The following is a 27477-nucleotide window of genomic DNA, read 5'->3' as shown; positions in this document are numbered from 1 at the left end:
ACAGGTTGAGAGGAAGGCAGCAGGGCTACATGCCGTCATATCGGCATCGGCATTGTTATCGATAGCGAAAGAGACACGGTCTGTGCGCCAAAAGTTCGCTGAACGCGACTGCGCGAACGCGCAACGAAGACAGCAACACCAAATTCTAATCAACCCTACCAGGCAACGTTGAGACTTGTGACCAACTACAAAATGTCTGGAAACACACCCAAAACCATGTCCAAGGGACTGATGGGAATGAAGGTATGTAAGGCTACCGTACCATCCGACGAATCTGCTAAAACGCAAGTAGTTCATGCAGCGTGCTGCCGCAAAGTCTTCACCTTCGACGCCTGACGGGCCGCCCGCCAAGAAAGCGCGCCTCTCGAATGGTTCTGCAGTAGGAACTTCGGACCGGGAGATCATACAATCGGGGTTGGACGCAGAGGAAGCGAAGCGCCAGACTGCACTAGACAAGGCCGCACAGCACGCAGGCGAGACGAAGTGGGTATTGAGCTTCAAGGATCCTCTCGAAGGGAAGAGGCAAGATGCGATGAACGTTAGGCAAGCGGGATTTGCTGAGCTGGATGCGGAGGACGATGAGGAAGACGAGGAAGAGGAGATCAGGCCCATAAGAATGCAATTCGGTGGTGGAGTTAAGAAGAAGGCAGATGTGCGTATAAAAAGACCTGGTGGAACGATCGAGCTGACGTGCTTCAGAATTCCGTACCCTTGGTTAAGACTGAAAACTCAAATTCAGAATCCGAGGAATCCGAGGACGACTATGATTCAGAAGATCCTGCGGCAGATCTTATCCGACAGACGAAGCGCGAGATGGCGTCAGAGAGGCGCGAATCAAAGAAAATGCGCCCAAGTACAGGCGACGAATCAGCCCTGACAACACCGAAGCGACAGAACAACGATGGAAACCTGCAGGGCTTGACATCGATATCAGGCGGTCGACGCTCAGGAGGCGCAGGTAGAGGGGACTTCAGTGGCATGGCCGACATGGAATGCTACAAATGCGGACAGAAAGGACATATCGCAGCCAACTGCTCGTCGGCACCACGTGGATTTGCAGGCAGAGGCAGAGGCAAGGGCCGGAGGTAGACGCGGTGACATCTTGGCGATGCATTTGTACACTTGGTACGGTTCAATGATACCCCATGGAGACTGCGTCTTCGATTGCAATTCGGTCATCCGACTTTATCCCCGTTTTCGATCAGCATGTACTCGTCTCCGACCATCATCTTCATTTGACTGTCGTCCATGAAGTTTTCATGGTCGCTGTTGAGCGCGGCTCCATCTTTATCGTACATGAACTTGGCCAGGGCCAGATAGTCGGGAAAGACAAAGGTGCAGATGGCGTCATAATCCATAAGTCTGGCTTTGCCGTGCATGATGTCTTGTATAGCTTTGCGATCTCGCTCTAGATGATATGTCTGTGGCGGTCTCAGCTTCGGTACAAGAAATTGGCTTTGTTCGTGGCTATACAAGGCTGTAGCTGAGTATGCCATGGCGCTGAAGAATGGGAACTGCTCGCTGAGCATGGTTGTTGTTGTAATACTCGATGAAGTCATCATCTGACATGCCATCCTTCTTCTTGATGTATATAGTTGCCTTTACAACCTTTCTGAAGCCCGTAGTGTTCGCGTAACCTGCTTGAAATGCTTTGGGTACCATGTTGTCACGTAGACGAGGGGAAACGGTGGACGGGTAATTGGCAGCAAGTTAGCGGTGATCGGATCGGCCGTCTTATCGACAATGCAGGGCCCACCGTATCTGACGTTGATCGCTACCACAGCACCGGGGGTCCGCCGCATTCGCTGTCTGTCCATTGTTTAGTGTTTAGAGCCTCAGTCAGCAACTCCCTCCTCCCCGCTGCAGTATCCCAGTCTGTCTCACCGCCCTTGAAATCCCCGCGGGAGCACGCAATCGAATAGCACCAGGCAGCAGTCACTGGTAGAAGTGTGGTCCCCGGAAGCTCTGTCCAACCACTCCCGGCCTCCACCGCAAGTCTTGTGGATGCTCCCATCGCTAGGCGCACGACAGTCTCTGGGAAATCTGTCGCTCGTACCACGACACCGAACACTTGTTCCCAGGTTCCCGGTTGCCTGGTCGATTGCACAGTACACAGTCTCGTCATCACATTGCTCAGCCTCTACTTCGCTTGCCACTCGTCGCCACGGTCCACGCCGCATACATAAACCTCGTAGTCGCCAGGCTGCTACAATCGTCCCGCCAGCTACCACACAGCGTAGCCTCGCAACGTCGCCAAGGAACAACAGCCAATCAGCCAAGATGACGGAAGCGTTGGGAAGAGAAGTCGGAGGACGGCAGCGTATAGAAGACCTGGAGAGGCCACAACTCGATGATCGCTCGTACCGAATCATCACCCTACCGAATCAACTAGAGGTTCTTTTGATACACGAGGCGGGGACAGACAAGGCTAGCGCGGCACTGGACGTCAACGTGGGCAGCTTCAGCGATGCGCCGGACATGCCAGGCATCGCGCACGCGGTAGAGCACCTGCTATTCATGGGCACTGAGAAGTACCCGGAGGAAAACGCCTACAACCAGTATCTGACGCGCCACGGCGGATACTCGAATGCCTTCACGGCCTCTACGTCGACCAACTACTACTTCGAACTTTCATATCCTTCCTCTACGCCTACGAGCAGCCAAGCCGCCTCACCAGATGTATCACAAACAAACCTGGCAGAGTCCAAAGACGAATCGCCGCTATGGGGAGGGCTGGATCGCTTTGGCCAATTCTTCATCAGTCCCCTGTTCTTGGAGGACACAGTCGACCGCGAGCTCAAAGCGGTGGATTCAGAGAACAAGAAGAACCTTCAAAACGACACCTGGAGGATGCACCAGCTCAACAAAGCCTTGGCAAATCCAGAACATCCCTACAACCACTTTTCCACGGGAAGCTACAAGACTCTACACGACGAACCAATAGCACGCGGAGTAAAGATCCGCGATGAGTTCATCAAGTTCCATTCAACGCATTACTCGGCGAACCGTATGAAGTTGGTTGTCCTAGGTCGGGAGAGTTTAGATACACTGGAGGCATGGGTAGAAGAGATCTTCGCCAAAGTGCCAAACAAAGATCTTGGCCAGAATCGTTGGGATATGCCTGTCTATACCGAGAACGAACTGTTAACACAGACCTTCGCCAGACCGGTTTTGGAGTCCCGGTCATTAGAGCTACAATTTGCGTATCGTGATGAAGAGAGGTTTTACGAGTCACATCCTTCAAGATACCTAAGTCACTTACTCGGTCATGAGGGCCCTGGCAGTATTCTTGCACTCATCAAGGCAAAAGGATGGGCGAACGGGCTTGGGGCAGGAGGATCTACTCTATGTCCTGGCTCTGGATTGTTTACCGTCAATATTAAGTTGACCGAAGAGGGCCTCAAAAACTACAAGGAGGTTGCGAAACTTGTCTTCCAGTATATCGGACTGATGCGCGATCAGCCGCCTCAAGAGTGGGTAGTTGAAGAGCAAATGCGGATTAGTGAAGTAGAGTTCCGATTCAAGCAAAAGAGTCCGCCAAGCAGGACTGCAAGTGGTCTAGCAGGCATCATGCAGAGGCCGTACGACCGCAAGATGTTGCTAAGCGGACCAGCAATTATCAAGAAGTTTGATTCCGAGCTGATTAGCGAAGCTATGTCTTACCTCCGGCCGGACAACTTCAGGATGACGATTATCAGTCAAGATTTCCCAGGCGGTTGGGACCAAAAAGAGAAATGGTATGGCACAGAACACAAAGTCGAGAAGATACCAGAGGATTTCCTTGCCGAGATCAAACAAGCATTCGAAAGCAAGAGCCGACCGGCAGAGTTGCATTTCCCACATAGAAATGAGTTTATTCCAACCCGACTGGAAGTGGAGAAGAAGGATGTTGAACAGCCGACCAAGAAGCCCAAGCTTATACGCCATGACGACAACGTGCGTATCTGGTGGAAGAAGGACGATCAGTTCTGGGTACCCAAGGCCAACGTGCACATTTACTTCAGAACGCCTATCACCAACGTCACAGCCCGTATTACACTGCTATGCACGCTGTATCGCGAACTTGTGAACGACGCTCTGGTAGAGTATTCATACGACGCCGACCTTTCTGGGTTGGTCTACGACTTTACCAACCACATCAGTGGTCTTTCGATTACTGTAAGCGGTTACAACGACAAGCTCCATGTATTACTGGAGAAGGTCTTACTTCAAGTACGAGATCTTGAGGTGTCGGAAGATCGTTTCAAGATTATTCACGACCGGATGTTGCGTTCTCTACGCAACTGGGAGTACGGACAGCCTTTCCATCAAGTCGGTACCTACTCTCGACAGTTCAAGAGTGAGAAGAGTGTAATGAATGACGAACTGCTCCCAGAACTTGAGAACGTGACGGCGCAAGATGTCCAGCAATTTTTCCCACAGATTCTAGCGCAGTGTCAGATTGAGGTCTTGGCACACGGTAATCTCTACAAGGAGGAGGCTTTGAAGATCACTGATCTCGTAGAGCGTACCATCAAACCCAGGAGGCTACCAGCGAATCAAGTACCGACGCGTCGGGGTCTCATCTGGCCGTCCGGCAGTAACTTCATCTATGAGAAGCAACTAAAGGACCCTGAGAACGTCAACCACTGCATCGAGTACAGTCTGTATGCCGGCCATCGATACGACAGCGTCATGCGCGCCAAACTGCTACTTCTTGGACAGATGACAGATGAGCCTTGTTTCAATCAGCTTCGTACCATCGAGCAACTTGGCTACGTCGTGTTTTCTGGCCCTAGCTTCCACGACATTTGGTCAGGATATCGTATCCTTATACAGAGTGAAAAAGATTGTCGGTACCTTGAGGGTCGCATCGAGAACTTCCTAAACACTTTCGAGCAGACTTTGAATGATATGAGTGACGAGGACTTTGAAAGTCACAAACGCGCGATGATCAACAAGAGGCTGGCAAAACTGAAGAATTTGTCATCTGAAGACAACAGGTTTTGGAATCATATTTATAGTGATTCCTATGATTTCCTGCAAGGTATGCCTACCGTAACCCTCCGACATTAGTATAGTATTAACGAATTTACAGCCGATGTTGATGCTGCGACTCTTGAGAAGCTCACAAAGAAGGATATGGTCGACTTCTACAACCACTACATCTCGACATCATCCTCTCAGCGCTCCAAGCTATCTGTGCACCTCCAAGCACAGGCTAAAGCAAAGGAGCCTTCGCTCGATGAGAGGAAGACTGCAGCTGCAGCTGCACTCAAAATCATCCTTGCCGAACACAAGATCACAGCTAAGGACGAGGCTTTCCAGGCCCGTATAAAAGACGTATCGTCTAAGGATGCTATCCCAGATGCCGTTGCCACACATCTTACTGATGACCTCAAGGTGGACAAGGAGGTCGCTAACAAGGTCCTTGATGAAGCCAAGGCTGCACTGGGTGTCGCGGACTCCGGTCTCCCTGCGGCTCCACAGGCCCTCGATGCGTCGGCGGATGTTAAGAGCATAGTGGATGCATCGCATCCTGTTCTCATTGAAGACGTACATGCGTGGAAGGCAAGCATGCAAGTCAGCTCCGGTGTGCGACCGGTACGCAACCTTGAGGAATTCGTCGAGGTTGCTGAGAAGTTGTGAGAGACATCAAGCCGATGATTTGGCTGCGTCGCTGTAAAGGAGATAGATGTGCAAAGACCTCCGAATCGCAATACGCGGGTGTACACAAACAAAAAAGAGAGAGATTACAGCTTCATTCCAGTGTTAGCGTAGTTGTAATTCTCTTGACCAATGCATGAGTCACACGTATTGAACACGTTTAGTCGGCTGCCTTCGCTTTGTCATTTGGTTTTACTCTATGCTTTGTAATATACAGATACTCAATTTCTTGCGCTATTGAAGGCGCATGCCTCGTCACTCTTCACAAAACCAACTGGCATACCAAAACACCATGCACGTGGGTATTCCATACCGAACCTTTGCATCAACCTCCGCAAGTCGTCTTCCGTTCCTGGGATTATATTGATAAATATGCGATCAGTATCACAACGCGGTTCCGAGTGCACTGCACCTTCTTCGCCGCCTACCCGGAAATATGCTACCTCTCCCACTGCTGGAGACTCAACCTCCATATCCTGCAGAGAGCCTACAAGCGAATCACGCACAATTTCTGTATACGTTGAACAACCTATACAGCGTATGGATGTACACGCATGAAGACCTATCTTTTCCTTCTCATTCTTCTTCGTCTCTCGCATTACTCGCAGTGCTGTCTCGTTGTCCTTTAGGAATAAGGTTCCTGGACCAAGAAGTGTAGTACATAGTTTCCAGCACCTCTCTTTGCTAGTGGGTGAAAATCCCAAACCAGGTGCTTCCGAATCATAGACGAAGAAGTTCTCGTCTGTGTGCCAACAGGGCTTGTCGTATTCGTGGGTTGGCGCGGTACAGCGGATTGTAAGCCAATAGTCGTGAACTTTTGCCTCTATAAGGAAAGCTTGTAGCCAGGAGAGAAGAGGAAGGAGGTGGGAGATAATGGTGGAAGGGGAAGAGAATGTCAGATCTGCCCAGGCGTGAAAGGACGGTGGGAGGGTTGCTTCGTCTGGCTGGAGTAGAGGACCACAGTATGTCCATGAAGATGGATGGTTGATTGCCAGATGTGGTGTTGATGCATGGCCAGCTGTAGGGGGAGCGCAGCTATTGGAAGGCACTTTGTCCCGCGCGATGGCGGATGGATATGGTATGAACGCGTGAGAACCGTACTGCAGGAGCGGATCGATACTCGGTATCAGGTTAAAGTCGCTCCATTCGAAGGATGCTTGTGAAGTCTCGGTCGACCCAGGTTCATCTTCGTAAAACAACAACATGCCTGTTTTGCGAACTCGGTCCTGACGCGTTCAAGACGACTTTTCCTGAAGAGACGAAGGTGACTTTGCTTAAGATGAAAGAAGATAAGCAAGAGGATGAATTATGCTGAAGTTCACAGCTTGATAATTATGATACATGTTCAATGTTTGGCTATGCGTGTTTACGGCGCAGTGGTCGCGTAAGGCGTCTGATTAGGTGTTGATGTTCAGGGCGCGATGAGAGTCGCGACAATGGGGGCTCTAACAAAGATGGAACACGAGTCAAGGAATCGTCCAACTACTGCCATCGTCGATCGCGTATCTGAAGTGAAGCAGACTGGTCCATATGTATAGGAGTATAGATGATTATGGTTGAGCCGTAGACGCGATCGAGGTGGGGCGGCCCGTCAACGTCCCGGCAACTTCGTCATACTTGACGCAGGTACCGACAGCTGCCCCAACATGGAGTCACCACACAGCACACAGCATAGAGAGCCACCTGGGATTGGAGGTTGAGCGGAAGAGGAGGAAGGACTACGAGCAACATGCTACGACGAACAATTCCACGGGCGACTGCACGCCTGCCACAGTTACTGCGCAGATCACACCAGCGCCGCTATGCAACAGAGCCCATCGCGCCCCCATCCTCCTCCCAGTCGCGCATCGAGCGCTTCAATCGCCGCCTACCAAGATTCCTGCACAAGTACACCAATGCGCTCGGCAACGCGCCAGTCACCCACATAACGTCATTTCTCATCCTCCACGAACTCACGGCCATAATTCCCTTGTTCGGGCTCGCGGGCTATTTTCATTACACGCACTGGCTACCGCCGTGGTTCGCCGAAGGGGCTTGGATTGCTTCGGGAGTTGAGCGGTTTGGTCGCTACTTCAAGCGCAAGGGCTGGATACGTAGTGACGAAGCCCTGGAGGCTGAACGTGAAGTCGACGAGATCCAGAAAGATGACAAGCAGCGGAAATGGATGAAGGGTAGCGGTTTGCTGTCGGCATCAGACGATGACGGGATTGGCAGCGAGACAAAGAGATTGAGGAAAGTGGATCAGGCTTGGAACATCAGTGAAGGTGGTGTCAGGCTCGTGGTCGAGTTCGCGACTGCTTACACCATTGTCAAGATGTTCTTGATTCCAAGGATTGTGTTCAGCGTTTGGGCTACACCGACCTTTGCAAGATGGACAGTTTCCCCATTTCTGAAGGCGTTTCGCGGCATGTTCAGGAAGAAGGGAAAGAGCACTGAAGCTGTCAAGGGAGGCGCTGCACCCAAGACTAGTAGTGGAAAGAGTACGTGACCTTTAACGGCCTTTTACTTGCCATCAGACCTTTAGCAGGCCTTAGAGGTTTGTATTGTACATGTCTATGTACATTCCGATTAGCTTGCCAAATTCAAATAAGTGGTAAGCATTTCTCAACTCTCTAGTTGAATTTCAAAGTCACGGCCATTCGTCCAACTTGCGGTGAAGTCTCTCTTTCCCTCAAATCCTAGCCCACACCATGTGTCTCCGTTTGTTCCACCCACTGTCGGCTTTGCGGTTGTTTGCTCTCCTCGTCTCTAGTCTCTTTCCAGCCCAATACACCAACTAGCAACATGTGTTTCAGCGATGACGATTACAGCTACGAGTCCAGGTTCGAGGTCCGCAATGGCCAACGCTATTACGCAGAAGACTATCACCCACGCTTTGGTATGTCCCGACGCCGCAAGTATGGTCTCGGCGGCTCATACTATCCTTCGCGATACTATGTTGGCCCTCCTAGAGGCCGCCACATAAGTAACGCGGTCATTCGTCCGAATTCGTACTCGCAGTCTGGCGGCGGATATCCGCTGGGTGTCGTGCCTGGGGGATATTCACGCAGCGTTCCAGGCCGGTACTCTCAAACCATGGTCCCTCGAGGTCTTGCTGGAGGTGGCTACCCTGGCTACTCGTCTGGGTATGCAAATGGTACTGGATATCATGTCGGGACCCGCGATGTTTTGGCGGTCAATTCAGCGATAGTAAGTTGTTCACCTTTTCTCTTTGCTCCGATCGCGCTGCCTTGCGCCTTCCCTTTACCACACCGCTGCCTTACCCCGCTATCATTGGCTCGCATGACACCCTAAGTCGTGACTTGGCTTCAGTCTCAATTGCCGCAACCACTTCTTGTGCTCGATCTTGTTGTGTCTGACTTCGACCTTTACCTTGTCTCTTCTCTCGCAGTACCCCATTCTGGCATTCACACCTACCCATCAAACTTGCAATATTGCAATCACCACCAGATATTCGCAAAGACTGGCTATCAATCATCATAATGGAAGCATACCCAAAGCCCCGCCACCAGTACATCTATAATCCCCGATACGGACAACGTGGCCTCCTCACCTATGCCGGCCAGGCCGCCAATGGCGCCACACCCACCGGCGTCGTTGGAGGCGGCTTTGGCTACGGTGGGTTTGGAGGCGTTGGCGTTGGTATGGGTGTAGGATATGGGGTAGGTGCTTACCAACCTGCGGTATACAACGCCCGTCCCCTGTACCCTCAAACTTACGCCACCAACTACTATCCCCCGAATTACTCCTATCCTTCCTACGGAGGTGTCTATGGCTACTACAACTACAACTTGTATGGTTCGCTGTACCCACTTGCTAACTTCTATTGCCCCTACCAGAGGACCTACTACAATACAGTACCCACTTATGGCTACACAGCGCACGTCTACCCACCCGGACCGACTACCACTACCACTACCACTACCTACCACGTGACGAATAGCCAGGCTCAAAACTATTCAACACCCGTCACACAAACGGTCAGGGAGACGAGACCAGCATACGTCCACAGTCACGCGCAGCAAGGCCCCACACGCGAGGACATCCAAATGGAGAGTCGGAGGATTGCGACTGAGCGTGGCTCGTACGATCCGCGCAAGATCAGGCCAGCCGATGCACGCGACGACGATCCCTTCTGGTGTCGCGAAGTCAACGGAGAGTGGCATCTCAGGTCCTACTACCAGATCGAGAACGAGTGCCATCCCGGTCGGTGGATGATGGATGCTGATATCGGCTTCCTTGTATTTCATCGCGCGTGATTGAAAAGTCAATGGCCAGCTAGCGACGCTCTCAACAACAGCACTGGAGGATTGACAACAGAGACGACACAGAATGAAATGAGATACGGTAGCGATCACAGCGGGGAGAAACTGGGACAACAGGATCTACTGTTTTCATGATCTTGTTCATGTATATACAGGCCGACGACTCAAGGATGAACAGTCCATTACGACGTAGGGACTAGGATCATGCAGAACAGGCGTTATTACAGGTGTTTCCTTGGCGACTTGCAGAGGCGGCAATTTAGCTGCTATTGGACGATAAACCACGGTATCAAAGTATCTTGCTTAATCTCTTGGGGCAGCACTTCTACACCCCTACTCGAATGTTATAGCCTCTTGGTTATACATTTAACACGCCGTGATGCATAATGCAGACATCCGTGGTTCTGCATAGACTCAACATCACTCGCAGATTTCCTGATTTCCAAACTCTCCAGCTCACATCTTTTCACCCTGAATCGTCGCAACAACCTTCCGTGTGTGCTTCGAGTCCCTGAACTCGAGGTACCAGATGCCTTGCCATGTGCCGGTATTCAATCTTCCATTTGTGATAGGAATTGTAACGCTCGCGCCAATCAATGCAGACTTCACATGCGCAGGCATATCGTCACTACCCTCTGCATCATGTAGGTACAGTCCCTGTCCCTTCTTGTCTTCTGGCACAATGCGATCCAACGCCGTGCTCATATCCGCGCGCACATCCGAATCGTAGTTCTCATTCAGAGATAGCGCGCAGGAAGTGTGTTGAACGAAGAGGTTGAGTAGGCCGGTCTTGTAGTTCTTAATCTCGGGGACTTCTTTCAGGATGTGGTCGGTTATGAGATAAGAGCCGCGCGATCGGCTGGGAAGGGTGAGAGATTTCTGTGACCTGGGAGGTTTTAGCAACGGAATCACGTCTGGGGAACGATAGGGGAATATAAAAATACCAAGACATGATTGGTGGTGAAGCACAGATATTCGGACTTGTGCAGACTATGCTTTTGCGCGGTTGTGGCGTCGGTACAAGGTAGTTTGCGAGACTGTTGTAGGGCGCCCAGAATATACCGACAAAGAGTCCTGGGAATAGGGCGATTACGAAGATGAATACGATCAAAAACGTTGTCAGATGCGAGGTTGTCGAGTGTGGCTGCGGCATTGAATTGAACTAAGGTTTAGAGAGTCGATTGTCGCCGGATTATGTGGGGTGCTGTGACGTCAGAGGGTGATATGTCTTGGTGGGGTTAGTACATGGCAAGCTACATGGCATGTGCGTTCTTTACTTTCACTAATATTTCTTGCGAACAATGTGCTCTTCCTCAGGATCAGAAGTGGCATTGATGTTTAGGGCTACGGCAATGTGGGCCTGTCAATAGAAAGAGCTGGACCAGCCATCATCGAAATCCCTCGGCCTGCTTCAACTTCCCCTGTTCTTCTCAGTCACTATTACATTAGGACTCAATTACCTCTGAGGAGCGGTTCATGTATTTCTTGCTGTAATGATAGCAGGACTGAGCACGTGCTCGATGTATGCAAATATGAGTTGACGTGCATAGCTACGCGCAAGTCAAAACTGGGGCCTTGTTTTGAAGCTCTCCAAGCTTGCAGCGTGTGTCCTGGAAGTTATTGTTGGCTGCACAGGAAACGGAAGAAGAAACAAAATACAGTGTTAGATGTCAAAATCATCGGACGCTACTATAGTGATCTGCGAAGGCCATCTTTAAATGAAGCTACGCTTTACGATGTCACTCATATTCTCGAGTCCCGAAAGCCACTGACTAATCACTTCACCGAAGGAAAATCCAATATAGTTCCTCCCGACTCGAATGAGATATGCTGTAATGTCATAGGTCTTTTGTACAGCGAAGATCGACTACCAGCACTCTCCGGCTTTGCGCATTGCGTTTCGCAGCACAATCTCGGAAGACTGCCTAGCAGACCTGTGAGAGCAAGCAAGCGAACTCAAGTAATTCAACTTAGTTGGCGATTCCGTGTTGACTATGACAAGCAATTATACAACAATACCTCATAACAAAGGAACAAAGGAGAGTAGGAAGATCATAAGGATTGCCTTTCACGTGGTCACAACATTGTCTCAATTTAACACATTCAACACTAAATAAGCTAGATGAGGACTGGGCACCAGGGACGCGCATCATCAACATTGGTCAATCTTCTTGTGGAGTTCCTAGCTCGGGTCTGAAGGGGTTCGCATTGACAGACAATGATGTGCAATGTATGATTGCTCGACTCAATTCATTCAATCGGATCGAGCCCTGCACCCATTTCCCGTGCTGAAGCAGCGAGGCGCAGAAGGTCTCCCGAGTCTCTATGAGCTCGAACACCATATCGCATGATGTTCCAGCGACTGGGCAAGACCACAGTTCTAACACGATAGATGACAGATTGAAAATTCTCCATTGCACTGTATATGTACACCATCTCCGAGCGCTCTTATGATTACAGTACTCTATCGCTGCGCGAGCGGCTCATCCGTCACCTGTTGCGTCTCGCTGACTTCTGCAGCATCACCTTTGGGCCCAAGCGGGTATGATAGCTCGTGCTCGGGAGTGGCTTCAAGGAGCGGTCGGTGTTTCTCATGTGCCTGCAAAAATGTCAGCAATTGTCCACTCGTAGACTACGCGAGCACTGAGAGTTCAAGCACACATAGTTGGAGAAGAAACTTACAAATGGCAGTCCGCAGTATGTGCACCAGCAGATCTGGGGCTTGTCTACGTTGATGAAGATTCTTGGGTGTCCGAGAGGTCCACCACCTCCGTCGCAAGACACTGTGCGGTCGTGGGTCCAGCGAACAGGCTGCTTGTGGATGAGCTCGATGGCGGCATATGGTCGAGGCTAAACAAGCTGTGTCAGTAGGTGCTCTCTCGCTGCAGTGTGTCGACTTGACTGCTCCACGCCGATCCTCCGGTCGTGTTCAAATGGGCGGATTGACAGGACATACCTGGTCCTCCATAATGCTCTGCTCGAACCTAGGCCCGCTCATGGCGACCTCCCTGGGATTCTGACTCCGCGACCAGATGCCCTTGTAGTTTGGCGCCTGTGTAACCCTCATCTTCTCGGCCTCCTCCGGAGACTCCTGCAGGACTTTGTCAAAAGAGCCCTCGGAAGAGGTGGGTAGCGCATTGGTCTCGGAGACATTCGGCTTTGCATCGCGCTTGACGGGGTCGTTGGCGGGGACCTGGTTGCTGGTCGTTGCTGTCGACGTGTAGCGGGCGAAGGAGCGGGAGCTAGCCGCTGCACCGCGGGAGCGCAGGGCGCGAAGGGCGACTGGGAGCATATCGGGCGAGGTGTTGGTGCAGACGGGCTGCGCAATTGCTTAGGAAAGATACCGCTTGGATACTGAAGTTGAGCTTCCGAGGGTTCGCGCTAGATTTACTTACATAAGCGCATGTGTTATTGGCCAAACCGATCCGCCTTCCCTTCACCTCCAATCTTCCATGAACATCGACTCCAATGAATCATCCAAGGAGCCGCTTCGAATTAGGCTCCGAAGGCCTTTTTGGTCGCATATCAATCCTGTAACTACAATTCGTCAGGCTACAAAGAGAAAAATGCACTACATGTAGATTAAGAAGAGTGCCTCAGATTGCAACACGCAACGGGAACGCTAGACGCTTAGCGTTGGTTGACAGCTAATTCCCATGGCGCGGTTCTATTATGGATAGGCTAAGCGGTAAGTCTAAACCGCCATACCTATACAATAGGACAGGGCGTCCACGAGTGTCCAGACATTCTCTAGGAATGACGCCCACACGCTGATAGCCGAGTCGGAGATCGGCTCTCCGCTAACCCCGGACCCTAAACCCAACCTCCAGCTCCAGCACATTCGAGACGATATCAGATTAAACACAGATCACAGATTTCTCATCACTTCCCAATATGGTCGGTTCCATACCAAACGACATCTTCCAGTTCTCCACATACTCAGCCCTCAACGCTGGCTTCAATCAAGGCCAACCACGGACCGCAGACTTGACTTCTCATGGCACCGATGGCATTGGTGTCTATGAAGATGGAAGCCTCATGATTCTGAAAGACCGACAAGCATATGCGCTCACCAAAGATGGCAAAGCAAACTCGGCGCCCATGAACGCACGCCTTCCTCTTGCATTGGTCACAGTTTACCAACCAAGTTTTCGCCTAAAGATTCCGTCTATATCACTCGAAGGCTTCGACGACCTCGTCTCGTCTGACGATGTAGGTCCCGCAAAGGGTGTCAATACTCTCATGCCCTTCAAGATCGCTGGTCGTTTCGATTCGATAGATTTCGAAAATGGACCCAGCAGGAGTGCGATCGATGGCACTATATTTGGATTCGTGGTACCAGCTTGGATGAAAGCTATCAGTGGACCGAGGATCCACGCACATTTCTTGGATGCCAGCGAAGAGGTTGGGGGCAAGGTCACAGATTTTACCATGGCCGAAGAAGCAGTATTGAGTTTTGCCAAGTGCGGAAGGTTCCACCTCGGTTTCCCGCAAGGTGGAGAATGGGAGGAGATGAAACTGTGATTGAAGATGCGTGAGCTGGTGCGTGAGTACCATGACCCATTATCTATAGCCCCGCCATAGCATCTTGTATTCATCCAAGTGAGATGACCACCACCATGGTACTCTGACAGTTGAGTCTCACCATCCGTGTCATCATTCTTCTTCTCTACCTCTGCGCTTTCTTCGTCGTCTCTTCCTCTCTCTTGCGATTAACAGCGCACTGGAAACGGCACCGGTTATAATCTTCGAGACGTAGAATACATTGGCTAGCTTCAACCGCCAGTTGCTTCAATAATCGAATAGGTTATTAAGGGTCGTGGCGAGGCCCTCAGTCAAGACGGTCTTGATGTACCACAATGATTTGAAAGATTCAAGGGCGGCACCTCAAATCCCGGTTGCGTATCCATAATGGTAGATGGAGCGCTTGCGTAGATGTTATCCACGACGCTTCTTGTGTTGCTCTGTATCGGCCGTTGGAGAGTCTGCAGGGTAGAATTCAATGAGCACCCAAGGAATGCTGAGACCATAACTATCTTCGACTTGTTGATAGGCGCGCAACCTGGTGCGAGACACCATGTCTGGACTGTGTACGGGCTGGCCTAGATGACTGTACGTGCTCTGTCAACGGAAATCGGGAGCAAGACGCGAAGAACGCGCGAGAAAACTACCACTACGAGGATACCAATCAGTAGAACAACAAGTTATATGTATCGAGTGAGTCATCACTCATCGACTTGTCATTTTGGCGTACATATTCGGTTAATAGATGGTAGAACGACGTACGCTTTTCCCGGGAAGTTTAGGAGGCTGACATCATAGTTGTCTCTCCACGAAAGCCCTCATGACGCGACAAAGCTGCTTGACAAGGATGAAAATAATCACGCCTGTGAGCGCGACCCAGATTAACTCGCTCCTGAGACTACAAGAAACATGATCGTCTAGTGTAGTGCGTTCAAGCATTCCCGCGTGACCGCAACATCTCGTCAAATTAAGGTTGCTGTCTGAGAGGCTAAGACCTCGGGATCGACCCGCGCTAGCTCAGTTCCGTTGTTCCTTTTCTACTTTCTAATGCTTACACCTTTTGTATTTATCCTTTCCACTCGTCTTTGTCGTAAGCTGCTTGTATGCGTGCCTGCCCAATGGACTTACCGCTTACACCGCGTGCGGTCGTTGCTGGCAGCTGTTGTGGAGGCCTAAATCTTCGACTACGCGGGTCTTGTACGCGGGTCTTGTACGCAGGTCTACGGGCGTATTTCGCTTGCAAAGCTCTCGTAGACCGAAGTTTGACCTTTGCTGCGCCGCGGAGACTGCGCATACTGAGGGCAGACATACGCGTTGTTCGTTTGCGCTATGAGCGGTAACAGGACGTGGTTGATGATATCTGGTTGCGAAAAGAAGGTGCGAGATCCACACCAGTGATCCGCAATCCCGACTACAGTATCGATACGCTTGGGGTATATACCCCTAAAACTCTCAGACAACTGTGTCGCCCCGTGTCTATGCGGCTAGGGACCACACCTGGACCTGTCCTCAGCCTGGAAGGATTAGCTTTCGCCCTGTGCACACATAGCTCTGATTGGCTGATTACCTTGGATGGACTATTTGTGAAAGGGAAACACAGCACTCAGCACTGCGCCTCAATGGTTACCGTCGCACCACCTGATCTTGCTCTCTTTGCATTTGCAGTACCGCTTCAAATACCACCGTCAAACTTTGCATTGTTTTAGCCCTGCTTTCATGCCTTGGGTCTTGTTTCTTACTTGGACTCGCTGTGGTTTCCGCCATTACGCACATCTAAAACTGCAAGATACATTCCTTTTCCTGTCCAAGGTTCAGAGTTGACATCATACGCCATGACGAGAACATGCAGTCTTCGCCAATTTCTCTTCTGGTTTTTCGTTGTGTTCTGCCTTCTTATGATAATCGCAACAGAAGCCGTTCTTCGTTATCGTCTTCAAGCCAGCGATTCCCATCCACTCACACGAACATCGAGGCCTCTCCAGAATCCCCTACCTAGCGCCACAAACCCGGTAACGTCAACGGCACCAGGAGCTCTCCGCAACCCAAAGACTCAATACCCACCGTTGTCAGCACCAGGTTCAAACTATGGGCTCACACACACGGAATGCCGCACCGAATTTCCTGGTCTTTTTGACGAACTGGATCGTTCGGTTGCGGTACGAAGAGACTTGGGAAACGTCAGCACTGCGGATATTGATTTGTCTTGGAAGGCATCTGGGGCAGTGCGGGTTATGATATACAACCACAAGGTGAACTTTATTCCTCGTTTTATTGGTTCATGACCAAGATACGGAAGCTAATCATGGTGTCTTCAGCTCTACATTATTGACTCAAAATTTGACGGAAAAGGCTACCAACGACCCCGCCTTCTCGCTACTTTGCACCAAATCAACCGTGCCCTAACTTCCTCACCCTTTCCCCTTCCGCCGATAGAATTCTCCTTCCACGTAAACGACATAGCCGACGAATCTCACTCACACCATACTCTTTGGGCCTTTTCACGACATGTCTCTCTTGACAAGGAGATGTGGGTGATGCCAGACTTTGGCTACTGGTCATGGCCGCTCGATCTGGTTGGTGAATATCAGCAGATACGCAGTGATATGCAGAGCAGCGAGGTAGAATGGGAGAAGAAAGTACCAAAGGTACTCTGGCGAGGAGCTGTCAAGACAAACAAGGAAGTAAGAGGTGCGTTAATGAGAGTTACAAGAGGGAAGTCATGGGCAGATGTAGATCAAGTGATCTGGAAGAGTAGGACGGATGTGACAGCGGGAAGTGCTGCGTTGCCGATTGTGGACCACTGCAACTACCAGTTCCTTGTGCACACTGAAGGTAAGGCAACCTTTTCTCGCTGCATAGCATGATCATAACTAAATATCTCGACAATATCGCAGGACGCAGCTACTCGGGCAGAGGGAAATACCTTCTCAACTGCGCGTCGATCATGATAACACATAAAGCTGAATGGATTGAGCCTCATTCGCACCTCTATATTCCCACCGGACCGAACCAAAACGTTGTAGAAGTAGAGCGCGATTTCTCCGACCTCGAAGCAAAAGTACAAGAGCTCTTGCAGAATCCAGAGCGTGCGAAAACTATTGTAAAGAATAGTCTAGCAACGTTTCGGGATAGATATCTCACACCTACTGCAGAAGCATGTTATTGGAGGGAGCTCTTCTTATCGTGGGCAGATGTAAGTTTCCAGCCAGATCCTTGGGAAATTGATGAAGATGGGATTGAGAAGATAAGGGGAGTGCCCTTTGAGACATTTGTGTAAGTTGGATATACATATCATCCGTACAGAGTTTGAGGCTAAAGTGATGCATAGGATTCAAGCACTAGACTTGGACTGCTCCTGGTGGAAGAAGGTGACGCTTCAGTGTTAGATGTCAGACCAATTTTTATTTTGGGAGACGATCCAAGATACCTATGTGAATAGTGTTGTTGAACAAAACCTTAGTTTGATATATAATATCCTGCCGTAATCAATTAGTTGTCTGTACATCTGTTATAGTAATGTATGAGGTGCAATCGTATGAAGGCCTATCTGTTAGTAAGGCTGACCTCTACAGAGTATGCAAGACACTGCATTGGTAGCTTTACAGGCCCTTTTTGTTTGATGAAGTGATGTGTACTGGTTGGTTAAGTTGAGTAAAGATCAATTGGAAGATTGTCGCTTCTCGTCTTTTGCGCGCAGCAACACCTGCAGAGAAGTGACGACTAACATGAAGATCTCAGAATCTAGAATTCTCGCCTATTTCCTCATCCACCATGTGCCTACCGCACAACATCGAGTCAATCTGACGCGAACCTGTTACCTGTATCAGTATGTTAACCAGCTTGGAGTCACGAGCGCTCTGGATGTCTGTACACAACCAGCGATAGATCGTACTCGATTTTGAATGTATTCGTACTTCAGATGTAACCGATGTAGCCATGCGCGCTTTTCCCAAGTATTAGGATAAACCGCCTTTACGAGAATAGTAAAGTACTGCGGGTACTTTCTCGGCATTCTGAACAAGATGCGAGATTTCTGCTTCCTAGCGTCTTGCATCATTCAAGCTTGTCGACCTTTGATGGGGTATAATACGCCCAGAAAAATTCTGCCCTGCGAGCGTCGGGAAATGGTAGGTGAAATGGGGTTTACAGACCACACCAAGCCTGTTCGCTTAACTTGGCACCAATGGTCTCATCGCTGCATCGCATCACGACATACGTCCCTTACCGTTCTCAACGCTTTCGGAGGGGCACCTACCCACTTTTGATAACTTCATTGTACGCAACATGGGTCTACTGACAGGGAAGGCATGAATGGCGATTCATGCATTAGTGTAGAATGCCAAAGGCAGAGTACCTATATAAGACGAGCATGTGGTGAGATACAGATATAGGCGTGGTACGTCGCCGTGTTTGCAACATGTCATCTGAACCCACTGAGCAGGAGATCTATCATGCGGACCGAGATGCACCTAAGCGAGTCTCCAGGTTCACGCGATGGTATAGAAGCCCGTTATTCAATGTCATCGTTGTGGGTATGATCAGCTTTACACAACCGGGTATATGGAACGCTCTCAACAGTATGTTTTTGTTCGCCCTCTTAACATTTTGACCAAGTCTAATTGCTACAGACGTTGGTGCAGGTGGTCAGCAAGAGCCGTATCTGGTTAATGGTGCCAATTCTCTGACATTCGGGATAATGGTCTTTGGTTGCTCTCTCTTCGCCATACTTGCCAACAAGTTCGGCTTGAAGAATATACTTCTTCTGGGGACTCTCGGGTACGCACCCTACTCTGCGTCGCTATACGGTACGTATTGAGAGGCCTCAAGGAGATGTGGAGTATACTGACATTGTAGTGAACAACCGCTACGGAGTGGAATGGTTCGTGCTGCTTGGTGGTGCAACATGCGGCATCGCAGCATCCGCACTCTGGGCTTCGGAGGGCGCTATCGCGCTAGGTTACGCCGACGTACACAACCGAGGGAAGTTCACCGGCATCTGGCTGGGCTTGCGAGAGCTCGGCCAGCTCATCGGTTCCTCGATACAGCTCTCTCTCAATTATAAGAGTGGACAGCGTGGAAAAGTAGGGTACACGACCTACATTGTCTTGATTGCACTCCAATGTCTCGGCCTTCCACTAGCCCTCCTTGTGTCGCCACCTCATAAAGTTTATCATCGCGACGGTCGCAAAGTCCCGGACCCGACGAAGAACAAAGCTGTTCTGAAAGAGGTGCAAAGATGGTGGGCATTACTTCGTGATAGGCGTTTCTTCTTACTTGTACCTGTCATGATCGGATTCAACTGGAACAACACGTACCAAGGCATCTATCTTACCAAGTACTTCTCAGTCCGTGCGAGGACGTTAGGATCCTTGACTTCCGGTGTTGCAGCGACATTCGCCAACATCTTCTGGGGCTGGTTCTACGATACCAAGTTCGTAAGCCGACCGACGCTCGCGAAGGTTACGTGGGGCATCTTCTCATTGCTCATGCTGGGCCTATTTGGCTGGCAAGTCGCCAATGAGAAAATGTATGCCGGCTCAAAAGTGACACTCGACTGGGATCTCCCAGGCTTTGGACGTGGGTTCGCTGTCAATGTACTCTTTCGGTAAGTTCGTATGCATCATAAACATAACGAAGGCTGATCATGTACAGCTTTATGAATGAGTCCCATTACATGTTCGTCTATTGGATTCTGGGAGCTTTCTTCGACGACATTGAAACTCTAACTCTTGCGGTCGGCTTGTTACGCTCATTCGAGTCGGTTGGATCCTGCTTGGCTTTTGGTATCGGGGCCGCTAAGATCGAGCCCATGGCAAATCTCATCGTTGCTTTCGTGATGTTCGCCATCACGATCCCATCGACGTTTGCAGCGACGTTTCTTGTTCCTGAGAGACCCATAGATGAACGTATGAGCGACCATGGCCTCGTGGAGGCGGCAGATAGTCGGTTTGCTGATGAAGCGGTGATAGACGTAGCAAAGAAAGACAACGCGTAGCACTATGTACGGGGATTATAATAGTGTTAGTTGGGATGAACCAGATCCGCCGGGTTGTTGTACGATACTGCTAATTTTCGCTGATAACGCAACCAAATTAAGTAGTAGAAGCACGATTGATGTTCATGTAACAGGGAAGTATGGTGCTGGTACTCTCATAAGAGCGCACAGTAAGATATTGGTGACGTGATGTTTGTGACGATGAACTATCGATTTGGTTCCTAGGTTGGTAGCGTGTGATAGCTACGGCGAGAGGCCTCGGAGGCTTTCCACTTTCGGATAGCTCCGCCTCATGTGTGGCGCTGGTAGCTCCAGCCAGCTGCCTGTACCACAACAACACAGCCTCGCTCCCGACCGTCATCTTATATACTTTTGTCACTCCCGTCTTGAGCTTCATCCGTACTACACAAATCTAGAAAGATGACGAGAAACCCACCTAGCCTTCGCAAGGCGGCTTCAAACGCTGACCTGTACGCGGACCCGTCACCGCCCCGCCCACTCCGACATTCGTCCTCGACAATACTTGGACGCGCTCATACGACTGCATCGTTGCCACATCGACAGCGGCTGGACCGAGCTGCAGAAAGAGGATGGAGGAGTCAGGTTGTTTCTGACTACCGTAACCGTCACAGCATCGCCGCAACCTACCCCGATCTCATTGACGTTGACGACCAAGACTACCCGGCGCCGTCGACACACCAGAACCCGCCGCCGGTACCGCCTAAGATACCAGAAGTGCCAGTTGAGCAAGCTGAACCGAAGGTTGAGATGTCCAAGCCGACACCTTCGCACTGCTGGATTCCCGTTCCCGCTCGATCGAAGGAGGATCCAGCACGCTACACGAAGCCCTTTACCGACTACATGACACGCAACCCCACCATCTTCCACGCCGTCGATGCCGTCGCTCAGGACCTCGAGAAGGACGGATACAAGAAGTTGTCAGAGCGCGATTCATGGGAGCTGAAGGCGGGAGGCAAATACTATGTCGAGCGAAACGGAAGTTCACTCATCGCATTTGCTATTGGAGACAAGTACGCGTCCGGCAATGGAGCTGCTATTCTGGCCGGACATATAGACGCCCTCACAGCGAAGCTGAAGCCCATCTCCAAGCTTCGCAACAAGTCGGGATATGTACAGCTAGGTGTCGCGCCTTATGCTGGCGCGCTAAGTGATACCTGGTGGGATCGCGATCTGGGTATCGGTGGAAGAGTTCTCGTCAAGGAGAATGGGAAGATTGTCACCAAGCTTGTTAAGCTTGACTGGCCGATCGCAAGAATCCCAACGCTGGCTCCCCACTTCGGTGGTAAGTTGTGATTGTACAAGATGCACATGAGACATACACTGACTTCGTATCTTCACTTCTACAGCTGCCGCAAATGGCCCCTTCAACAAGGAAACGCAAATGGTACCTATCATGGGTTTGGATAACAGCGATATCGGTAGCTCATCAAACAACGAGGAGGGAGACTCGAAAGCCGGTGTATTGGGCGGAGAGGGCGCCTTCACTGCTACTCAGCCTGAGAGGCTTGTAAAGGTCATCACAAGCGAACTCGGAATCACTGACTGTAAGTGTTGTTACCTTCAAATCGTCTAAGACAACACTGACGCGTAACAGACTCATCTATTGTCAACTGGGAGCTCGAGCTTTTCGACACACAACCCGCACAAACCGGTGGCCTTGACCGCGAGTTCATCTTTGCTGGCCGAATCGACGACAAGCTTTGCTCTTGGGCCGCAATCCAAGCTCTCCTCAACTCCAGCGCATCTCTTTCAACCTCATCCCAGATCCGCATGGTCGCAGTTTTCGACGACGAAGAAGTCGGCTCGCTACTCCGACAAGGTGCTCACGGCAACTTCCTCCCTAGTGTCATGGAGCGCATCGTTGAAGAATTCGCTTCCAACGGAAAGACAAGCAGCGCATTGAGCAGGACATATGCAAACTCCTTCCTTGTCTCGAGCGACGTCATCCACGCTGTGAACCCCAACTTCCTCAACGCGTACCTTGAAAACCACTCTCCGCGTCTCAACGTCGGTCCCGCCATCTCTGCGGATTCAAATGCACACATGACGACTGACGCCGTCTCTACTGCTATCTTGCAGCGCTGCGTAGACCGCGATATCGGCGTTCGCAAAGTCGACCCTAAACTCCAGGTCTTCCAGATTCGGAATGACAGTAGGAGTGGAGGTACAGTAGGACCGATGCTGAGCTCTGCGACGGGTATTAGGGCAGTAGACTGCGGAATCCCGCAGTTAAGTATGCACTCCATCAGGGCAACTACAGGAAGTCTGGATCCTGGTCTTGGTGTATTTGCCTTCCAGAGTTTCTTGGAAAACTTTGAGTCTGTCGATAAGGAATTCAGGGAATAGGATCTTGATCAATTTTGATAGCATCTTATGGTTCATCACTTTTTGCGTTTCATCATGCAAAGCAATCTTCAAATCTCTTCACATCGAGTAAATCACAACATCATTCATTGCACATACTACGAATCGAAGCATTACAGTACTCCGCGGCCTTTACCATGGCGCCGTAAATCCGATAACTCCACCTTGATGCCGCCAAAATCAATTCGTGCAAGACCGCTGGGCGGCACTAGTTCATCCTTCTTAAAACAACCTTAGCAACCACTACTGTACGTAGAAACAAGCTGAGGAAGGTCAGAGCAGGTAACGTATACCTATTGACCATTGGACCGTGTCGGCATCTCTTCGTCCTCGTCGTCTTCTGGGTGGCCGAGCAGATCCTTGACGTTCTTCATCTCGTAGTGCTTCTTACGTAGCTCCTCGAATTTGCGATGCTTCTCCCTCTCTTCCTGCGAGGCATTGGGGAGAAGCTCGCCATGGTAGCCTTCATCTGTGTCCATACCCTCTTCAACCATAACCCTCTTCTCGCTCTCCGGGGTCTGAGAGTGGCGCGCTTGCAGCTCTGGCTGTCCTAAGTCAAACTCGGGTATGTCGTCAATCTTAGGCTTTCGTTTTGGCTTATCAAGCTCGTCCACCTTGAGCTCTTCGGCATTCAGCATCTCTACCTCGTCCTCGTCCTCTGTGGGGTCGTACTGCTTGGCGTATGGTGTCTTGGGTTCATCGATCTTCATGGTGCTATCGCGGTTCTGCTCGTTCAGGTAAAGGTTGGCCTCGTCCCACTTGAGCTGCGGACTATTCTCATCCGCGGGGTCAATGCCCGATTGGCGCCGTGAACCCATGCCGCGCGGGTTTGATGAGGATCTCCGGTGGGCGCCGGCATTGCGCAGTGTGTTTTCCAGCACGATGTCCTTCTCTGACTTTTCGCGACCCAGCTGCGGCCGCTCGGCTACTGGGCTTACGGCTGGTGGGAGCTCGCTCGTGGGGGAGGTTTGTGAGTCGGAGCGGTACGAGTTGGAATTCTTGAGGATACCTGGCTTTGTTAGCTATGCGTGCACCACATAGCGGGGTATGGTGTGATCCCACCCTTAGGTCGCTCAGGATGCGAGCTCGGCGAATGCAGCTGAGGTGATTGCGCAGTCATCTTGGTGGTATTGTAGGGGTAATGAGGCGGTTGGGGTGTTCGTATGTGGGAAGGCAGAGAGGGAGACGAGCAAGCTTTGTACGGTGGTGGGCGACAGGTGAGGCGACGGCGTTAGTTTAGGACGGCTAGGAAAGCAATGCGCGTGGTGGGGTGCGTTGTCCTGTGAACGGACAGAAGTATGACGTAGACGGCAGGTACCTTTCGCACCCCGCACGCGCTTCTGATTCACATGCAGATGCGGCCTACAATCCCGCCCATTAAAGAGAGGCTGCCGCGGCTGTCTTAACACCCTTGATGTTGGTTTAATAAGTTGGCGTATCATAGTTTGTGCATGTACCCAGGTGCAAAGCTTTTGGAGCAACGCACACGAGAAGACAACATCAAACATGCTACTATGCGCCATCTACAAAGTACATTTACGACTCTATTGCGTTCATTGCTCTCCCAAGTAGATCAATCGGCTCCTTCGGCACCTAGCGTCTACGAAAGCTGTCTGTTACGCGATGGGTGGATGGATGGTCTGCCAATCTCGGCCAAGACTCTCTCCAGCATTGTCTATTGTTAGACGGCCTCTTCATGACGCGATGCGCTAGGGCGCTACTCGTGCCACAAAACATCTGAAGTCGCGAGATACAAGGTGCTGAGGTACACGGTGAGACCATAGTGTAAGCCAGTGCCCAACCTTAGCAACGATTACCTGGGGCCAATTCACCGCCTGCAAAGACCTACTGCTGTTGGGTCATCAATTAGCGGAGCTTTTAAAGATGCTTGATCAACGCGTGGCACAATAGTGGGCTTCAGACTTTGCCTTAGAGCTTCAAGCTCAACCAAGAAATCGCAAAGTCGCGATAGTGTACATCTGGCTGAGACTCAGACTACCAGAAGTGGTCCAGAGGACCTAGTCATCCCAAGCCGCGACGTGCGAAAGAAAAAATCATAGCAGCGCACATACAAGAAGAGACTGAGACAGCTTGCAGCCTCAACGCGTCGGGCGCGTGACAAAATAATGTCCCTGCTTTCAGGTCATCACCGCATCATGGAAGCCGCCGAAGCGGCCCTCGTGATGATGGTTTTAGAAGAGGATGGCTCGTTCTGGGCCAGTTATCCGAGTTGCCAGCTGAGTAGGATGTGTCGAGCTGGCAAATGATACGAGTCAAAGGCCGGTGTTGAAGAAAAGAAGAAGACGGACGCGCCGGCGAAGAAGAGATTATCGAGCTCGGTAGATGACTAAGCCACATCCTTGCCGCGGAAGGCGCGCGCCTGAGCTGCAAGTGCCAACCTCTCAAACGTTTTCTCAGAACGCACCACTATCCGCCATTGCACACGATCCATCCCACCACGCTCGACAATCACATACACTCCGCCTTCGCCACATCTTCCCGCAGTATCGTACCGACAACACGTGACAGATCTCCCTCTTGCAACACACAACCATTACCGCAAACTACACCCCGCATATCTTTCGACGCACATTGTTCGCTAGCCCGCCAGCTCCTCTGCTGCTTGTTCGCTCATTACTCCCACCAAGCCTTGGATACTTAACTTTCTTGCCTTGTATTATATACTCATTTGTTATTGCTGCCAATGGATAACAGGGAGAATCTGTGGACTAGGCGCTCCAAGTATGCTATTGCGTCCCCGCATCCTTGCTCTCTCGACTGACAGCCACCAACAGCACCAGCAAGCTCTCCCTCTCCATGTCACATTCCGAAAACAGCAGCGAAAAGTCCGAGCCGCACCAACGTACCGTCTCTGCCACTAAACGCTTTGGTGGCGATTCGTCCCACGGTGGTCGAAACCCTTTCAACGCCATATCGCCCTTGACACCCGGTGGCTTAGCATCGCCCACTACCGGGGGCTCCTCTGCGTTCGGGCTGGGCTCGGGCGCATTCGCTTCCTTTGGGTCGGCTGCTAAGACGCCCAAGACGCCTGGCACTGCTTTTGACTTCAAAGCGGCCGCCATGTCATCTCCTTCGCCCGCGACACCCTCGGACAAAAAAGAAAAGCCTGTGAGCAAGGTGGTCAACAGCATACGCAAGGAATCAATATCTACGGCCTTAATACCGGAAAACACATCGACTCCATCTGCGCCGCCGGATTTCAATGCGCCATGGCCGCTCAAGTACACTTGGGCAGTATGGTACCGCCCACCTACGGCCAAGAACGTCGATTACGAGAAGTCAATCGTGCCTCTCTGTAAATTCAGTACAGCGCAAGAGTTCTGGAAAGTCTTCTCGCACCTGAAGCGTCCCTCGAGTCTACCCTCCGTCTCAGATTACCACGTGTTCAAGCAAGGCATACGGCCGGTATGGGAGGACGACGAGAACAAGCGGGGTGGGAAATGGATTATGCGTCTGAAAAAGGGCGTAGCGGACCGCTACTGGGAGGACCTTTTATTAGCACTTGTCGGCGATCAATTCCTGGATGCTGGTGAGGAGTTTTGCGGCTTTGTTCTAAGCGTTCGAAGTGGCGAGGATGTTTTCAGCATCTGGACGAAGAGCGATGGCGTAAAAAATGTCAAGATACGAGACACAATCAGGCGGGTCCTCAAATTGCCAGAAGGAACCAATATCGTATGGCGGAGTCACGACGATAGTATCGCTCAGAGATCGGCCATCGACCAGGCTCGCCACGAGAAGAGTCAGCACGAAAAGCGGAGGGTAGTCTCTACAGATGAGTCACGGGAGAAATCGACAGGGGGCTCTTAGGGGAAGCTCAGTTCAGCGACGGTCTGCAGGCCAAACTCTTGTTGGTCGCAAGATCAACCGTTCATTCCCTGGACACTCTGCGGTCGTTCATTATCTGCCTCTGTCATCATGGGCGCAGACCACATAAGCTGGAGAGCGCAAACGGAGTACGATTCCAACAAGTCGATCCTTGGCCTCTAACCGAACACAATGCCGATCCGAGCTGTACTGGGTGTGTGTCGCAGAGGCGGCTTCTTCGCAAAGTCGACCGCCAAGATGATGGGTGCTTGCTATCGAGCACCGTCTACAAGAGATACTACTCGCTTCTGTTGCTGACTGAAGCGCACAATAGTCCAGCGACTAATCGGGGCCGTCGTTGTTGGAACACTGATTAACATGAAAGTGTCGACGTACATTACTTGGGTTATAACCACAAGTATGGCGCAGCACATTGTCTTAGCGTTATCTCTGTTCTTTGTACTTTTACATAGCGAAGCGTAGGAATTCGGGTAGCATCAAGCCCTGGAGCTTGCCCAGCCACAGATCGAGGTACTGGAGAAGAACTTGTCGCATATTTTGGTGACAACGATCAAACTATTGGAATCCACAAGTTGGTCTTCTAAGCTTACTCATATGATGGGCTAACGTCTTCAAATCTGATCTGCAAAGTGACGCCGTTTCGGCGAAACGCGCTGGAGCGTCTACAACAAAGAGTCTCTTCTTCTCTGAAATGTACTTCGTACAGAAGATCGCTCTAGAGTAATTCGCTGTGATTGGTATCGAGATACTTTCAGGGTTTCAAATATCGTACATCTAAGCACGCTGTAAATATTTTGCATAAATCAGCAAAATTGT

The 27477-nt window shown here is 50.8% G+C and overlaps 12 protein-coding genes across 12 annotated transcripts; 8 read left to right on the top strand and 4 right to left on the bottom strand.

The window, feature by feature from the left end:
- Positions 1–192: 192 nt before the first annotated feature.
- On the top strand, positions 193–1089 carry J4E82_010547 (uncharacterized protein; the record flags this gene model as incomplete). Its single annotated transcript, XM_051736759.1, has 3 exons — positions 193–243; positions 293–652; positions 700–1089. 3 exons carry the CDS (start codon positions 193–195, stop codon positions 1087–1089), a joined length of 801 nt encoding a protein of 266 aa, XP_051583509.1.
- An 86-nt stretch (positions 1090–1175) lies between these two features.
- Positions 1176–1662, bottom strand: J4E82_010546 (uncharacterized protein; the record flags this gene model as incomplete). The annotated part of the gene is made up of 2 exons (XM_051736758.1): positions 1176–1421; positions 1474–1662. The coding sequence occupies 2 exons, from the start codon at positions 1660–1662 to the stop codon at positions 1176–1178; spliced, it is 435 nt and encodes a 144-aa protein (XP_051583508.1).
- A 618-nt stretch (positions 1663–2280) lies between these two features.
- Positions 2281–5628, top strand: J4E82_010545 (uncharacterized protein; the record flags this gene model as incomplete). The annotated part of the gene is made up of 2 exons (XM_051736757.1): positions 2281–5026; positions 5078–5628. 2 exons carry the CDS (start codon positions 2281–2283, stop codon positions 5626–5628), a joined length of 3297 nt encoding a protein of 1098 aa, XP_051583507.1.
- Positions 5629–7375: 1747 nt separating this feature from the next.
- J4E82_010544 (uncharacterized protein) lies at positions 7376–9905 on the top strand (the record flags this gene model as incomplete). The annotated part of the gene is made up of 3 exons (XM_051736756.1): positions 7376–8126; positions 8399–8771; positions 9038–9905. The coding sequence occupies 3 exons, from the start codon at positions 7376–7378 to the stop codon at positions 9903–9905; spliced, it is 1992 nt and encodes a 663-aa protein (XP_051583506.1).
- Positions 9906–10367: 462 nt separating this feature from the next.
- On the bottom strand, positions 10368–11064 carry J4E82_010543 (uncharacterized protein; the record flags this gene model as incomplete). Its single annotated transcript, XM_051736755.1, has 2 exons — positions 10368–10797; positions 10856–11064. The coding sequence occupies 2 exons, from the start codon at positions 11062–11064 to the stop codon at positions 10368–10370; spliced, it is 639 nt and encodes a 212-aa protein (XP_051583505.1).
- A 1311-nt stretch (positions 11065–12375) lies between these two features.
- On the bottom strand, positions 12376–13203 carry J4E82_010542 (uncharacterized protein; the record flags this gene model as incomplete). Its single annotated transcript, XM_051736754.1, has 3 exons — positions 12376–12510; positions 12594–12761; positions 12868–13203. The coding sequence occupies 3 exons, from the start codon at positions 13201–13203 to the stop codon at positions 12376–12378; spliced, it is 639 nt and encodes a 212-aa protein (XP_051583504.1).
- Positions 13204–13805: 602 nt separating this feature from the next.
- J4E82_010541 (uncharacterized protein) lies at positions 13806–14435 on the top strand (the record flags this gene model as incomplete). Its single annotated transcript, XM_051736753.1, has 1 exon — positions 13806–14435. One exon carries the CDS (start codon positions 13806–13808, stop codon positions 14433–14435), a length of 630 nt encoding a protein of 209 aa, XP_051583503.1.
- Positions 14436–16330: 1895 nt separating this feature from the next.
- On the top strand, positions 16331–17712 carry J4E82_010540 (uncharacterized protein; the record flags this gene model as incomplete). The annotated part of the gene is made up of 3 exons (XM_051736752.1): positions 16331–16684; positions 16751–17267; positions 17330–17712. The coding sequence occupies 3 exons, from the start codon at positions 16331–16333 to the stop codon at positions 17710–17712; spliced, it is 1254 nt and encodes a 417-aa protein (XP_051583502.1).
- Positions 17713–18852: 1140 nt separating this feature from the next.
- Positions 18853–20430, top strand: J4E82_010539 (uncharacterized protein; the record flags this gene model as incomplete). The annotated part of the gene is made up of 4 exons (XM_051736751.1): positions 18853–19012; positions 19064–19240; positions 19290–20040; positions 20088–20430. The coding sequence occupies 4 exons, from the start codon at positions 18853–18855 to the stop codon at positions 20428–20430; spliced, it is 1431 nt and encodes a 476-aa protein (XP_051583501.1).
- A 420-nt stretch (positions 20431–20850) lies between these two features.
- On the top strand, positions 20851–22797 carry J4E82_010538 (uncharacterized protein; the record flags this gene model as incomplete). Its single annotated transcript, XM_051736750.1, has 3 exons — positions 20851–21733; positions 21798–21995; positions 22046–22797. The coding sequence occupies 3 exons, from the start codon at positions 20851–20853 to the stop codon at positions 22795–22797; spliced, it is 1833 nt and encodes a 610-aa protein (XP_051583500.1).
- Positions 22798–23108: 311 nt separating this feature from the next.
- J4E82_010537 (uncharacterized protein) lies at positions 23109–23935 on the bottom strand (the record flags this gene model as incomplete). The annotated part of the gene is made up of 2 exons (XM_051736749.1): positions 23109–23824; positions 23878–23935. 2 exons carry the CDS (start codon positions 23933–23935, stop codon positions 23109–23111), a joined length of 774 nt encoding a protein of 257 aa, XP_051583499.1.
- Positions 23936–25519: 1584 nt separating this feature from the next.
- On the top strand, positions 25520–26643 carry J4E82_010536 (uncharacterized protein; the record flags this gene model as incomplete). Its single annotated transcript, XM_051736748.1, has 2 exons — positions 25520–25557; positions 25611–26643. The coding sequence occupies 2 exons, from the start codon at positions 25520–25522 to the stop codon at positions 26641–26643; spliced, it is 1071 nt and encodes a 356-aa protein (XP_051583498.1).
- Positions 26644–27477: the final 834 nt, after the last annotated feature.

The sequence above is a fragment of the Alternaria postmessia genome (genome assembly GCF_024291825.1).
Source record: "Alternaria postmessia strain BMP 2775 chromosome Unknown scaffold_131, whole genome shotgun sequence".
Classification (NCBI taxonomy): Eukaryota; Fungi; Ascomycota; class Dothideomycetes; order Pleosporales; family Pleosporaceae; genus Alternaria; species Alternaria postmessia.
The sequence above is the reverse complement of the archived record's forward strand: the minus strand, read 5'-3'. Positions and strand labels throughout refer to the sequence as shown.